Source organism: Mercenaria mercenaria, chromosome 1 (genome assembly GCF_021730395.1).
Source record: "Mercenaria mercenaria strain notata chromosome 1, MADL_Memer_1, whole genome shotgun sequence".
Taxonomy (NCBI): Eukaryota; Metazoa; Mollusca; class Bivalvia; order Venerida; family Veneridae; genus Mercenaria; species Mercenaria mercenaria.
Genome location: NC_069361.1, coordinates 2868194 through 2884560, shown reverse-complemented (window position 1 = coordinate 2884560; position 16367 = coordinate 2868194). Strand labels below are relative to the sequence as shown.

The 16367-nt window shown below is 34.4% G+C and overlaps 1 protein-coding gene across 1 annotated transcript; it reads left to right on the top strand.

The window, feature by feature from the left end:
* Positions 1-759: 759 nt before the first annotated feature.
* Positions 760-13202, top strand: LOC123545169 (galactose mutarotase-like). Its single transcript, XM_053538017.1, has 8 exons — positions 760-917; positions 6263-6390; positions 8165-8319; positions 8545-8754; positions 9058-9139; positions 9612-9753; positions 10175-10346; positions 10636-13202. The coding sequence occupies exons 1-8, from the start codon at positions 856-858 to the stop codon at positions 10717-10719; spliced, it is 1035 nt and encodes a 344-aa protein (XP_053393992.1). The 5' UTR covers positions 760-855; the 3' UTR covers positions 10720-13202.
* The last annotated feature ends 3165 nt before the right edge of the window (positions 13203-16367 follow it).

The following is a 16367-nucleotide window of genomic DNA, read 5'->3' as shown; positions in this document are numbered from 1 at the left end:
AATTAATTGTGTTATACACAACAGTGACCTGTAATATTGAAAAATTTTCATTTAAGAAATATTGCCGATCACGTAATGTTTTTAACATGGCAAAGTTTTTTTCTTGATATAAAATTACATCCAACCTTTATGAACAGCAATATCTCCGAGTAACTTATAACATGTACTAGTATATCTCAAAGATATGCACAATGTATTGTTATATCGATCACATTATGTTACAAAATTACACAACTTTAAAAGCTACATTTTGTCGATATTTTAGTGTTTAAAGTCGTTATTTTAATTACGTGTTGAAAGGAAACAGTTTATAATTCAAATGCAGAAATGTTATAATTACAGCGCGCGGCAAAAGACAGACCTATTTTTATTAAACCGGTATTTTTAACAATTTTCACATACGTCTCATTTTGTCGATCAGATGTGAAAATACAGTCTAAATTAACGAAAGAAGGACTTATAACATTAAAACAATCAAACATATTGCACCCCTCCCTCAACCACGTGTAGTCTTAAAGGTGCCTTATTTCCACACCCATCACTCGTATACTGAAGAAAAATGAATCAATGTGCATGTAACAATTATTAAGTCTGTAACTAATAATGTAACTTTTAAAGATCACATTGATATACGAAACGTAATAAAATTATGAAGAATCGTAACAATTGAAAAGAAATGGAAAAATAGCAAATTGCTATGTAGGATTAACTCGTTTATCACTAAAACACTGAATACTATAAATACATGTAACATCATCAAGCTTTTACACAAAGATAACCGCAAAGCCTTGACCCATATTTCATGCACACATGTAAAAAATTGTTTTAAGTTTATAAAAAGGTGTATATCAAAGCATGCCTGTTTCTATTAAAAAGGTGCTTTTTGGGAAGACTAAAGATGGGATGGAAGTAAACAGGTAAGTTAAGTTGTGATTAGCTTTTCTTGTCTTACCTGTATCACCTGTGATTGTTTTCATTTTATGCGCGTCGTTGTATGATAAATACAGTATTATATAACCATATATAGTAATGTGAGATGCAGTGATTTATTGCATTGCATTATTTCACCGACACAAATTGACTAGTTTTATTTTGTATTATTCTATCATTTAAAAGGCAGACTGAAATATTCTTCATCCAAAGGCAGTTTTATACGTTTACTATACCTCTTTCATATAATATTATTTATATCATTGCAAAATCATTTTTTTATTCAATGTTAGGATACTCGCGAGTATCGCATTTTGTCCAGTTAAGGTACTAGTTATAGATGAAATAGTTCGAACATCACTAACATATAGAAAGAACGCATTGTTTTACATGAAAATTAAACAGCATATAAAACATGTATATTATTTTACAAAACCGTTGTCAATTTACTCATATATATATTGAATTCCGGAAAGGGACTGCATAAGGGGCCACATTTTTGGACAGTTCAGAGCCTTTAAAAACTCACCATTTTTAAAAAGCTGTTACATGTCTTCGTTTTGATGCATTTGCAACAATGTGCCAGTGTTTAAAGCAGCATGCCTCCAGATTTGGCTAAACAATAATCTTTCTTTCAAATTGAAGTTTGGTCATATTATGAACATTAGAATATGAATTTTTGTTTCTAAAATATTTTAAAAGTTCCAAATCAAGAAAAAAAATATGACCGCGACGGGAATCGAACCCCGAACCGCCGCGGCAATAAAGACATTATTCCGTCGTCGTAACCAATAACATTATATATATATATCTTTATTTACGTCTCATTCTTGCATACATGCACTTCATACAATTACAATATAATAAAAACATAAAATCATATGCAAGACCATTCTATTATAGAATTATAGGAGACTAAATTAATTACTATACATATCACAAAATTCATATTACTATTATTGTATTAAGAAAGATTTAAAAAACATTATGATGTGTAAAAACCGAGAAGCTGGCATTAATCTGGGCTTTTAATGGCCTAAAAACTGCCATAAAACTGGACAATTACATTAAAAACTAAGGCCAAAACACCACTAACGTGTTTCTAATAAAAATGGTTTTAAAAGAACAAATATTATAACAGATCAGATCTGTTATAAACTGATTAATACCAACCTCTCTTTAAAACATAATTGTCTACTACAGTCTTTCAATATTTTACATACAGTACCATGCATAAATACAACCGTTCTTTACACAAGCTGTCCGTAAGGCAGTGCGCTCCACTCTTCGGCTATTTGACAGTAACATGGAAATAATTCCACGTATAACAACTCAGTGACCTTGACCTCGGGTATAATGGGCCCAGCCCCTTTGACAAACTTTAACCAAGAAAGCTCACGCCGACGCCATATAATAACAAAGATATTTGACTTTATCAAAATTTTAACCAAAATTCTAAGTTAAAAAGGGGCATAACTGTCAAATTCATATCAGAATTATGGAGATTGTTTCTCCTGGTGTAGACTTTGATAGTAAATAAATATTTTAAGTTTCAAGTCAATAGCTTTTATAGTTCCAGAGATATTTGACTTTATCAAAAACAATTAACCAAAAATTCTAAGTCAAAAAGGGGCATGACTCCATCAAAATTCAAATCAGAGTTATGGGGATTGTTTCTCCTGGTGTAGACTTTGATAGTAAATATATGTTAAGTTTCAGGTCAATAGCTTTGATATTAACTAAGATATTTGACTTTATCAAAAAACTTTTACCAACCATTCTAAGTCAAAAAGGGGCAGACCTCCATCAGAATTCAAATCAGAGTTATGGGGATTGTTTCTGGTGTTGACCCTGATAGTAAATAACTATTTCTAGTTTCAAGTCAATAGCTTTTATAGTTACAGAAAGATTTGACTTTATAAAAAAACGGCGACAACGACGGTGACAACGACGCCGACAACGGGACGAGTGCACTAGCTCTACTTTTTCTTCGAAAAGTCGAGCTGAAAAGCATGGCTGCTCCCATAAGTTACTAAAGACTGTGAAATCTTAACTGTACAGCTACTACATGTATAATTATTTAAAAATGTACAGATGCCAAAAGATAAAATAGAACCTTTACAATGGAAAAATATTAACACAGATTTCTAATAAAATTGATAATCATTACTGAGTGTATATTAACCCATATCTGCTATTTAATATTTGAAAGCAGGATTTTGCTGTTACATGTATCATTCTTGGATCAGATAGAATAAGACTTAACTTGTCAACATCTGATAAGTTACAGAAACTGTTCTCGTAAGAAATAGCTTTTCTGAACAATTCATCTCTAACTGTATCATACGCTGGACAATACAAAATGGTATGTTTTTCATCTTCTATACCGGAGAGACATAATGGACATACTCTGTCATTAACAGGCAACCTTTCATACCGGCCTGTTTCCAAACGTAAAGGAGCCACACCACATCAAAATTAAGCAAGTGCTGCCCTGTGTTTGTACGGCAAAATTGCAGATACATAGTTCTCAGTTTCAAAAACTTTTTTAAAAAATTTGTAAGTCCTAAGCTTATTCCCTCCAAGGCCACTAGTACCTTTTTCGGCATTAATAGTATTTACCCAATTATCAATATATTTGCTTAAACATGCATCTTTAAGCTTATTAATACAATTAGACTTAGGCAAAGGAACATCCATGTTTACAAACTCATTACAATCATACTCATTCATAAGAGATGTCAATCTATAATGCCAGTTTCTACAATATCTACTACTGCTCAAATAACCGTACTTAAAACATTTATAATTCACTCTATTTTCTTGCATATGTGAGTATCGAACCCATAAATTTGCAACACATTTCATTTGTCTAACACAAACTGGTTCCCATCCCATGTCTCCAGAAACTGCTGCTGTTGGAGTATACCGACCAGTTCCCAAATACAGACGCATTGCCCTATTCTGAATAGCCTCAATACAAGAGAACTGCTTTGTGCCCCATATAGCCGCACCATAACTTATGACCGGCCATACAACAGAATCATACAGTTTTGTGAAGACATGGAATGGCATCCCTCCAGTACTATGATATTTAGCTATTAACACACCTAGAGCTCTACCTGCTGATTGTGCAACATACTTTGCTGTCAAATCATAATTAAGGTGTTCATTTAATACTAGTCCAAGGTACTGATATTTATCAACAAGACCTACAGATTGATCGCCACATTTAAAATCAAAACCTGACCTAGAACAAGATCGATTTCTAAAATGAACTATATTACTTTGACAACAAATTAAGCATACTCTGAAGATCATTTTCATTTTGAGCTAGTAAAACAATATCATCTGCATAGAGCAGAATTGATAGTTTTGTTCAATTGTCTAAACTTATTCCCAGATCTAGGGATTTCAGTTGTACAGCTAGATCGTTGATAAAGCAGTTAAACAAAATTGGAGACAGAATACAGCCCTGACGTAAACCAGTTTTGACGTCAAACCAGTCAGTACATTAACCATTAACTTTAACACAAGATTTTACTGTTCCATACAATGACATAATAGCACTATACATTTTGCCATTTACACCCATGTTGCTCAGTCGTTTCCAAAGAATCTCTCTGTGGACGGAATCGTACGCTTTGTGGAAGGCTATGAAAGCTGCGAATGTGGGCAACTTCTTCTTAAGCCTAGTTTCTATGACTGTAGTCAATGAAGCCAAATGATCTATTGTACTGCGATTTTTCCGGAACCCGTTTTGCTCATCTACCAACTTATTGTTACGTTCCATCCGCTATATAGATGAAGTAGTGAATAATGACTTCAAAATATAGATATTTATAATCGAGACTGTTTACCTGGAGTAAAAGCGTGACAAACGCTTTTCAATTTTCATCGTAAAAAGTAGTAAAAACAGCAAAATCTCATGTGTGTTTGTCAGTAATTAAGTTGTAAAGCCTTCTTAAGAAATATAGCATTTATTTCAAGATATCTAAAAATTTTTTTAAAAAATTTGTCGAACGATCTGGAGGCATGCTGCTTTAAACTTAACATAACTAGGTAAAACATCGTTTTTGACAATTGTTTACATTTACTTCTTTACAAATGGCATTCTTTTTTAAAGTGGGGACAACTCCTGTAGAATGTTTAAGTTAGTCCAAATAATAGGATGTTTCGGGACAGCGTGGTAACTTATGACTGTCGCTGTCTCCGTCACAACCCTTGGAGGGATGACAACCATAAAATATCAGATCATAGAATAAGTCATCCCGATAAGCCAAATGAGTAAGGCTAGTTTTTAAGTAGTCCAATTCTATGGGACAGAACAGTAAAACATGTATTGGACAGATATGTTGTTTGTCAAGATGTTGATTTCTGTTGTTTAGTGGTATACTGCTAAACCTTAATGATTTTCGTAAAACAACTTACACCTAAGTTATACCTTTTTCCTTAAAGGTCATGAAAAGTCGTGAAACGGACCTCCGGGCTACATATGCATGACATTGTTAGGCGACCTGATATCTCAGAAAACCTTTAATTAGAAGCAGAACTATGACGTAAACTTAAAAACGGACTGAAACGTTATACAGTTTGTCTTTTTAAAGTAAGACTCCATCAATCTCACGGAAAGAATACACCTCGTACCACTCAAACAGAACAAATTCACATTACCTTTTACATAATGCTACATGAACAAAAGTCAAAACTTGAGGGGTAAAACTTTGGTTTCATGTTTGGACTATGTTAATCAGACTGAGTGATAGCCCTGCCCGAGCGGGTCGTCACGCAGTTGAAACTGAATTTTCACGTCGACAAACTGGAAAGATTACACCATGGTTATATAATTAGATTAGCCACTAGACTGATAATAACATATGCACTTTAGGGTGTTTTGCTTGTCAATAGTCCAAACTATTTGCTCGATGTCCGAAATACATCCTGGGTCAATATTGCTTATCAACCTCATCGTAGGTTAGTTATAACAGTATTTGTTTGTGCATATAGTTTGATCTTTGTTGTTTTCGCTTTGAATCATTTCCCTTAATCTAATGCCGTCTCCACAGTCTATCAAAGAGAGCATCTTACCACTGTACATGTGTAGGATTTCAGACTCTATAAATTATTATATGCAATCAGTTATAAATGTGTTTCTTAGGGCCAATAAATAACAAAATATGGTTGTCTTTGAATGAAACAAAAACAGTACGGTTGATATCAGTGTAGCAAATACTCGCATTTTATGAAACATTATATGACCTTACATGTGTGTTGCTGTTGTGAATTGTTGGATGAAGCTAACATATTATTGCTGTTAAACCTCTCACTGCAGGTATACTTTTGAAGGTGGAAAGGTCGTTATTTCTGTGCTTGACTTTGGCTGTGCCATTACAAACATCCTTGTACCAGACCGGAAAGGAAATCTCGCAGATATAAGTCTTGGGTATGATGATGTGGCAGGTAAGATTTTATGCAATTTTCAGATTTACATTGCAAAAAAGGGCGGGAAATGTAGACATGTTGAGTGACCGCCACCTGGCAACTGTCTCACCATTATAATCTGTAGTTGTATGAGTTAATATTAAATAGAAATATATTTTAATATTTTACGGTTTGAATTCAAAAACCGTCCATTCAGTACTGGTTGCAGATACATTTTATCATACCCACCCACTGTATTTTTTTAAATTACACATTGTCCGCCCCCTTAAACATCATTCCATCCTAATCATTCGTTGTCTTTTTGTCATTCTTATTGTCTCGTCTCGTTAGTGGAAGCGAGACTAAGCGGTCCAAATTCCGGCGGCGGCGGTGGTAACGGCGTCAACAATTGGGAATAACCTAAAAACTTTTACATATATTTCTTTTAAACCTTGTAGGATGATTAGAAATTAATTTTACACCCCCAACGTGAGTCCTGGTCCCCTAGTGACATTGACCTTGGAGAAATAAGCATTTCTTATATTTTGACGCCTTTGAAGATTCACAAAAATGACAATTTCTCAAAAACCGATGCTTTGAAACCTTGTAGGATGGTTCAGAAAATGATTTTACACCCCATGGTGTGTCCTGGTCCCCTTAATGACATTGACCTTGAAGAAATCGGCTTTTGAAAATTCACAAAAATGACCAATTTTTCAAAAAAATTGTTACAGATATAGCTTTGAAGCTTTTGAAGATGGTTTTAAAACTTATTTTGAACCTGATTCATGAGTCAAAGCTCCTGTGGATGAGACACTTTCAGGCGGTGGCCTTGTTATTTTATTGGTGTTTACTTTGTTGTTGCTGGATATTTTAAGGGGCCTTGGCTTTCTGAATAAACTTGAAGCTAGCGTGAACTGGTAGTGACAGTCAACAGAAAATAGATTTACTTGCATTTTTACTTTACGTACTCTCAAAATTCACATCGTTTGATTTTCTTCTATGTTATTAAACCGACAAACAAGGTTACAATATTAGAGTTTTCACACAGAAATAATGTAGATTTTTTCCAAATGTTCTTTAAGGGAGGTTTCTCGGTTCTCTCTAATATTAATGCTTTTTTTTTTAAGTTTAGCTTCAAAGTTTTAGAAGTAAACACTCACACTTTATGAATTAATGTCTCAAAATAAACAAATTGCTACGAAAGACGTATATGCGTTAAAATAGTTCCATGAAAGTCTTATGATACATGTATTTGTAGTTGGAGCATCGGATGAGTTATTTCACCTTGTGATTTCTTTTAAAAAGTGTGAAATATTTTGACAGAAGCTTGACATGAATAAAAGTGAATGTTGGTGCTTTTTTGATGCACATATCAGTTTCAGTTTGGTTCTATTGCTGTCTTAAATATATCTAGGAGGCCCTATCACTGTACACATGATGTCTGAGACTTAAAATCACTTGCCAATCATCGCTTTCGATTCGAACAATGCATTATGCACTCCGTTTGTTTTACCACTTCGCAACAATTCTTCATCCAGTCATTGAGATATGTTTGTTGTTGTTTTCTTTTTTTTCAACCCTTTAAACTTTTTCAGTTCAGACATTAGCTTTAACGTTAATTAAAGTCAATGAACATATTCCTAACTTGTTTTTGACTCGTCGACTCTTTAAGTATTCAAATTCCACAGAAGAGAATCCGACCTTGTTAAAATAATAAAGGTTAGAGAAGCGACAAGGTTTAAAATGTTGAAAGCCGCCAACCTTATTCCCTCAATGACAGAGAGTTCCGAGATATTTCTGTGTGTTACAGGTTACGAGAAGAATTTCCCATATATCGGTGTTGTAGTCGGACGTGTAGCTGGGCGTATAGCTGGTGGGAAGTTCAGCATGGACGGAAAAGATTACAAGCTCGCCATTAACAACGGTCCTAACAATATTCATGGTGGGGCCACGGGCTTCAGCAGGGTATGTTACAGGTGTTCAACCAAGCTTACTTTGTTTGTTGTTTGATCAGGTTACAGCGCTTTAGAAGTCTATATTTCAAGAATATAATAATCAGTATGCCTTTTAATAAGTCAGTCGTTCGTTTTGTTGTTACTGTGTACACTGCCCGTCCATTTGAATTTTAAGTTTTCCTTTTTCGACTAAAACGTAAATTTACGGAGCATGAAACATAATTTATTTTCATAGCGCCTGTGGGCTGGAGAAGTAATGGGAGACAAACTTAAACTGACTTATACAAGTCCTGATGGTGAAGAAGGTTTTCCAGGGGAGGTAACTACAACAGTTGTGTACTCCCTGACACCAGAGGGCGCCCTCACCATAGACTACACAGCAACAACAACCAAACCATGTCCGCTCGTTCTGACAAACCATTCTTACTTCAACCTTAAAGGACATGTATGTAAAGTCATTTTAATACCTTTGAGAGATTCTAAATACCGCAGTAACTTGTTTAAAGTAGATATTCCTATATTAATGTTGAATTTTGATTGCTTACCATATAACCTTTTTCTGTTTAATCGTCATTAAGTCAGACATTTTCATCTTGTCACTTGCACAATATTTAATCAATATTTGTTCCGTATTGGCTTCACCAACAGTAGTCCTGAATCTGAATGGAAAAAGTTAGTTCATATATATTTTTTGTAGTTCACTTACGTATGCAAACTTGTACATATTTACCTCGATTCTGTTTTTTAGGCAGACGACGATGTGTTAGATCATGTTGTGCAAATTAATGCTGATACATGTGTTCCTTTGAACGAGGATCTTATACCAACAGGTTAGTTTTTATATGCAAGTTAATTGTCCCATAGTAAAATGTATTTTAATTTGTATTATTGATTCGAAGTCAGAAGCTGTTGAATATGGATTTTAATATCGTTCATTCTTATGTTCATATTAAAATCCTCCCATGTGTTAATTTTACTATCATTAATATTGCAATGAAAGCTTGGATGTTGATAAATGTCTTTGAGACATAATGACCCCTGTGTCGCACAGCAGAGGTCATGAGTGCAGTATTTTATACGATCAAATAGCAGATGTGAGCTGAGCCCACGCCACTTAGTCGATGTTTACGTGAGGGCTCGAATATAACGGTAGTTCTCAGAACAAGCAGCCTTTACGCCCGTTTACATTTTTAAAAATATACAATTCTCATAAACCATAGTATTCAGATAAACCATACTAGTTGGGCAGTTAATTTCAGGGTGGCTTCAAATATCACAGGAAGACTTTCCCTTCCTTTTCAGGCGACCTACCGGATGTTAGTGGAACACCGAATGACTTGAGGACACCTGTCAAACTGGGAGATCGGGAGGAACAAGTCAGACTGGGAAATATAGACCTCACATACTGTGTTGGTAACGAAGGAGAGCTTAAATACGTATCAAGGTATTAGTTCAACAAGATATTGTAGTTTAGATGTACTAATTCTAATCATTTCTGTTTTCGCTCGTTATGTACGGAAATCACTGCAGGAACTACTGCTACTTCTGTCGTGCCGGTTGAAATAGTAAGAACAAGCAAATATTTCCTATGTCGGGGGGAAGTAGTAGGAGGGTTGGGTATATTACTTTTATTATCTGACATGAATTAATTTCTCATTATTTAATATATGGTATAATTATGTATGTTTTATCTATAGGTGCCTCCATATAATATTTGCATGCTTAGAGAGAAATTGACAATAGAAAATACCATACTTAAGATGTCGGTGATAAAAACATACATAAAACAGTATCAGTTAATGTTATATTTTGTTTTAACTGCTTTAACTGTCTTTGCCTTATTTAAATATAAATTTATTTTAAAGGGTTTCACACCCAGCTACTGGGAGGTATATTGATACCCACACAACAGAGCCCGGTCTGCAGTTTTATACTGCAAAATATATGGCCGATGCCGTCGGCAAAGGAGGCAAAGAGTACAAACCTTTTGCTTCCTTCTGTCTGGAAACTCAGCGGTATCCCGACAGCGTCAACCACGTTAGTATACTAATTATCTAATTTCAGAAATATTGCTAAAGTTTAAAGTCAAAATATATAACTTTAAGATTATATAAGAGACGAAACGCAAATTTGACCAATGTTGCTTTTCACTTTAAGGACTAGCAAGCTAGCCCATTACCTTAGATTAAAATGAGACTATAATTTAAGACAGTAAATATACAGAAGAAATATTTAGATAACATCATTACATGGACATATGTCAAAAGTATAGTGTTTACAAAGAGTAAAATCATATGTATAACAGTATCATCTTTTTATATTTCAGTCCAATTTTCCGAACAGTATTCTTCGTCCTGGATATACATACAGGCAGACAACTGTTTTCACTTTCGGTGTTTTACAAGGATAAATCAAAGACACTTAGACATAATTACTTTAGTTACATTTCAGAAATGCAAACTATAGTTTGTTCTGTGCGTTTGACAGCATGCAGGGTTTTACAAACTCTGTGCTTTATGTGTAGTAAAATTTTGATATCATAAAAGCTGTGTTAAGATATCCTGATTTCGTAGGAGAATATCATGACAGTTTGAAAAATATCATGTTCTTTTTGCAAAACCGTTCTGTACGTGAAGCTCCGCCTTCGTGAAAATATTGAATTGTCTCCCTTATCGATCAAGATATATTTCGATATCACACTGAAAACAAACAAATATCATTTACACAGTTTTGAGGTAATAATAACGCCAACTGCGAGACACATCTGACAATTTTCTATATGTAGGCTATATAGGCAAACATTTTCCTACAGACAGAATTTCTTTGTCAGATGTGTCTTTAAAGGCAAAGAAAATCTCCTATATAAGTGACCCCCCCAAATACCAGACTTTTTAATCCCCAATATACAAGATCCTGTCTGGTCCAGTCTGATAAGAGTCCATAAAACCCCTGTAGACTTGACATGTAGCCTAATTATTGTCAGAGAATCATAAATTTTATTGCCTACAGGTAAATTGGTTATTTCCTGTGTTTTGCATTTTATTAATTGAAATGCTGTTGCTTTTTTAGTCTTTTTTCAGCATGTACACAAAATTATTTTAATTGATAAGATACTAATTTTGATTGCTCAGTCATGTTGAGTAATGTCCTGGCCAATTAAATTATAACTGTTATAGCAAAGCATTTCTCACTATAAAATAATTATTCAAAACTTAATAAGAGAAATTACAAGTTTGTTTATTCAATGATTATGATCTTTTTATCAAAAGTAACAAAATAAAAACGAAAAAAAAGGATAATTGCTGGATTTTATTAGAAATTAAAGAAGCGTTCAGTTGCATTTTTAATAGATAAAGAAGGTATATATATATATATACAGAAGGATGTTATATATTAAAAATGCTTAATTCCTCTTGTGTTGTCAAAATAATGTTAACTTTCTTTTATGTATAATAAAATCCAGCAATAAAGATTTATCATTGTTCAAAATACACAATAATTTATTACTTCTAAAAGCTATGTGCCTGAATGCATTTTTTATATTTTTGATAATAAAAAACAGCAATAATGAGATGTAATTGTTAAAAAACTTACTTTATTAAAAATATGATAAAACACTGTTGTATCTTATCACTTTGTTTATTTAGCCCTAATTCAATCAAGCTTTCTAAACTCGTTATAAAGGTGAGAACTGATTTGCTATAAAGGTGAGAAATATCACCTGCAATTTATTTACTGCACAGTAGCTATACAGTAGCTTATTATGATAAACAGAAGCAAGTCTACCAATGGTCCTGACTTGTGTATTGGCCCTTATCGCCAATACGCAGACCTGATCATCTCCATAGGCCACATACCAGGCATACCAGAATCAGTGTCTTTAAAGCAGATCATTGCTTGAAGAATCTTTATGACTGGATGTAGTACTTAAAAGAATTTGATAAATAAAAGTGTTTAGTGAGAAAAAATCACAAGTATGAATGTAAGAACGTAAGCCTGACGTTTGAAAGCAAACTGGTAATATCATAATACCTGTAAAAGCTGTAAAATTGTCCTCAAAAGCACATACGTGCACCTATTTTGTATAATATTGAAGTTTCTGCTGATACAGATAGAAAAATAAGCTATAACATTGAGGATTATTTGTGTGACGGGGGTATGTACAATATTTCATATTTTCATTTATGGGGCATAAAACTGAAGCAAATAGATCTATAAAGTATTCAGATTACCTCCCTTCTATATTAAAGGTACACTGGTGTCAAACGAACTTAAATCAAATTATTATAACTGTTAAAATGCTCTGTGTTTCAGGAACACACTAGCACACACGCGGTCTTCAAACTGTTGAAAAATATACTTTACATCATCTGCTCTTTTAGCACTATCCCGGGTTATTTATATTTTTTAAAGTTATTCTCTTTGCTAGGATACATTCAGATATTACGATAGAAGGACATCTTAATTGGTTTGTCGGTCGTTTGATTCCCATCCCAATCCAGCTCGTCGTTTGACTGGATATGGATCTGCTAAGGAAAGCATTGAACAGAAAATATCAGGAATATGACTGCAATAAATGTATATCAATTTATTTTATCTCAAATACAGCGTGTATTTCACTGACGAATACAAAACCCTGTATTCAACTCCCATCAGATACGTAAAAATATTCAAACTGAAATGACGTAATAATGGCGTCCCGACGTAATAATGGCGTCTAATAGTCCAGCGTAAGAAGGGTCATTAAAACAATCCTTGAACTGCAATGACGTATTTCGCTCTCATGGTTCATTTTTGCCAGGCTGGATCACATTCGGCGTGAGATCAGCAAGTATAAGTATCAACCTTTGTTTTGTTTTAATTTAAGCCAAATATAAATCCTGTAATGAATTACCTTGGCGTGTTTTCTAAGCACTGTCCGTGTTCCACCCTGTGCAATATAACAATTTGTATTCATCTGCAAAAAAAAAAAACCCGTCTTTTCACAGTTCATCATTTTAACTCGATTAGAAGGAATCACTCTTCTCTAGCGGAAAACCAAAACTTCATTTAATTGCTTAAGAATTCAGAAAGGGTATTTTTTACGTGTCAGATGGCTTAAAACTCGCGGAGATTTTGAGTAATTAACCTGTCAAAATCAGCATAAAACTTCAACAACAGAATACGAATATTCGAATTCATGAAACTTGTTGACCTGAAGAGAAGTGGTCACGTGAACAGAGGGATCTTGAAAGACAACATTATATAAATGAAAATCTATATCAATAAATAATGCATCAATTTCCAATAGCAGATCCTAGCTGTGTGTTCTAAATCCATTGCCTTACTAATTGTCTTTATCTGCATGATCAAACTTTCAAATGATAAATATTTTATTACATAACAGTAATTTACGTCTGAGATGATCTCTTTATGATGATTTATAATGTTTGCAATCGAAAATATGACTAATTTATCTGCGTCAGGACGTTAACCCTTCTAGAATGGACTAGTCTGTCATTAAGCTTATTGTTCAAAGAGGTTACTGACTGAATAACGAGAATTGCAGTCGTGCAGGTTGATCTTGGTCTACACACGTCGCAAAGGCAAAGTCACTTGCCGCCAGCGGGCTTAAGGTTAATCTTTTAACCCTTACCTTGCTAAATTTCTATAATGAACTTGTCCATCTTCCAATTTGGACACTACCATTAACTGTTAAAAGGGGTGTTTACCAAAAACATACTGACTGAATGGCGAACAGTGCAGATCATGATCAGATTGCACGGATGTGCAGGCTGATCATGATCTACACTGGTCGCAAAGGCAAAATCGATCGTGTTCAGCATGGTAAGGGTTAAAGCGATTTTTTGAATCAGACCATAATCTAATATTGGTATAACGGTTACTCTTGAGAGCCGAAATATTAAATTTATTTATTTTCGTTTCAGTTACATGTTACTTTTTTTATCTAGTTTCCTTATAAGGAAACGTTCCTAAATATAGAAATTTTACGGCTCGATTGACTGCGGCTTGATATAAAAGCCGCTCCGCACGGGATTTACGCTATTCGAGTTCTAACGGGCATAGTGACAACAAAATTACCCTCCCTCCCACCCAATTTTCTAACGTATGTTATAACAAAACTACGGTGTTCCGTTGGGGCCATCGCAGTTTCGCGTTGTCGTTCTAAGGGCGAAATCGCGAAAACACGATATTTTGACGCGAAAACGCGACACTTTGACGCGAAAACACGAAACAGAAAATATCGCGTCTTCGCGCTGTTAATATCGTGTTTTCGCGTTTTCGCCCTCGATCTGACATCGTCTTTTCGTGTTTTCGCCTTCGTGGTAAGTAGGACGAAAACGCGAAAACACGATACTGATAGCGCGAAAACGCGATATTTTTTGCATCGTGTTTTCGCGACCTTGTATCGTGTTTTCGCGTTTTCGCCCTCTCAACTTCAAAGGCGAAACCGCGAAAACACGATGTTTCAATATTATAATTTCGTCTTCCGGTAAGACTTGCAAGACATTTCGAGACCGTGATTCATGAAGTATAAAGTCTTGACTTCCATGTTCTTAGTTTTTTTCTTTTGTTGTTGTTTTTTATACGACAATTGACGTGTTTTCTCCAAGAGAAGATCTTAAGATATTTTGCTTAACGGTTTATATCAAGTGTTAAAACAGTAGTAGCTCTACGTATATATGCATATGTCATTAAAACACTGACACACATGTATGAAGAGCAATGATTAATTTTAATCAGGAAATTTCATTTCATCTCATCTGCAACCGGATCCTGTTTGTCTTCTGTCTAGGAATATCACCTGATTAAGGTCAAACATCAGATATTTATCTGTATTTGACTGAACATAATTCCAGGATATGTGATCATGTGATTAAAATGCACAGATACAGATACCGAAAATACAAAGACAAAAGTCATATTTTTGTTGCTTGCCGTTTTCTTTATATTTTTTCAGATATGTCTCAGTCTTCAGTTGTTTTTATATTGTTTCTGACCATATATCTCTTTTGGGTACTTCGTTCAAATAATTGAAAAAGAAAATTTTTAGTCATCGCCGGTGTTTGTAATGAGTAGGATGTTCAGCTAAACAGCGGTATACCAAAAGAAACAGCATATTAAGCTTAAAAGACTTCGGTTTATCTGAAAGAACAAACTACAAACAGTAAATAAACAAGAGGATCGACCAACTGGTCCTGCGCTCACCTGAGTAAATGCAGCTTACTGCATTTAAATAGTAAGAAGACAAGTTTTTGTAATATATAAAAGCCTGTGTAGCACTATATGACTCCTGGGATGGGGCCAATTTGACGCTGAGACCATGATTTGAATATCGTTCGAAATTGTCTAGTAGACAATGATGCACGCACTTTGGTGACCTAAAAAATACGTGCTTTTCGCTTAGTGTATTTCGGTATCAGGACACCTGTATCCGTTTCTATTATTAGGGCCTACACGTGATTCCATACCCTGAATTATTCGCATATCAAAGGTTGAGTGGTACAATGTGCCAAATTGATATGTATCAAAAGACGGTATGTTAAGGTCCGACAATACGTGATTACGATTATCATACTCAAGCATTCATTCTAATAGGCTATGCTTGTCTCTGTTAAAACACTATTACGCTAGAATGACGTCACGTTAACGTGCGGTGACGTCAAAGTTTTAGTTACGACCAAGAAAAAGCGTTTCTTCAATTTATCTAGTTTTAGAATAACGGCATATTAGAATAGCAAAACCGTATTTTAAGGTATAGCCCTTGTAATAGTGTACCTCCTTTTGAAGAGTATTCAATTCCTACAACTTAAATTTTTGAGGCGGCATAGGTTCAAGCCCAGTTGGGACCATTTCTTCCCCCTTATTTTCCTAGATTCTGTTTTCCTAGATTCTGTTAAGTTTTTACATTTTTTCCCAAGGCTTCTTTTTGAATTAGTGAGCAAAATTTAAAACAGTCACACAGGACTCGACCTCAATTTTTCAATGTTGGAGTTAGAATTCTGTCTCATTAAATCCTTTTACTTGAGGCACCCAGCAAAAATGATATTCACAGTT

Excerpts from the sequence above, each read along its gene's own strand:
- LOC123545169 (XM_053538017.1), top strand. The coding sequence starts at position 856 with ATGCCTGTTTCTATTAAAAAGGTGCTTTTTGGGAAGACTAAAGATGGG. Across the intron at positions 918-6,262 it reads GATGGGATGGAAGTAAACAG|GTATACTTTTGAAGGTGGAA; the intron begins GTAAGTTAAGTT and ends CTCTCACTGCAG. Across the intron at positions 9,754-10,174 it reads GAGCTTAAATACGTATCAAG|GGTTTCACACCCAGCTACTG; the intron begins GTATTAGTTCAA and ends TTTATTTTAAAG.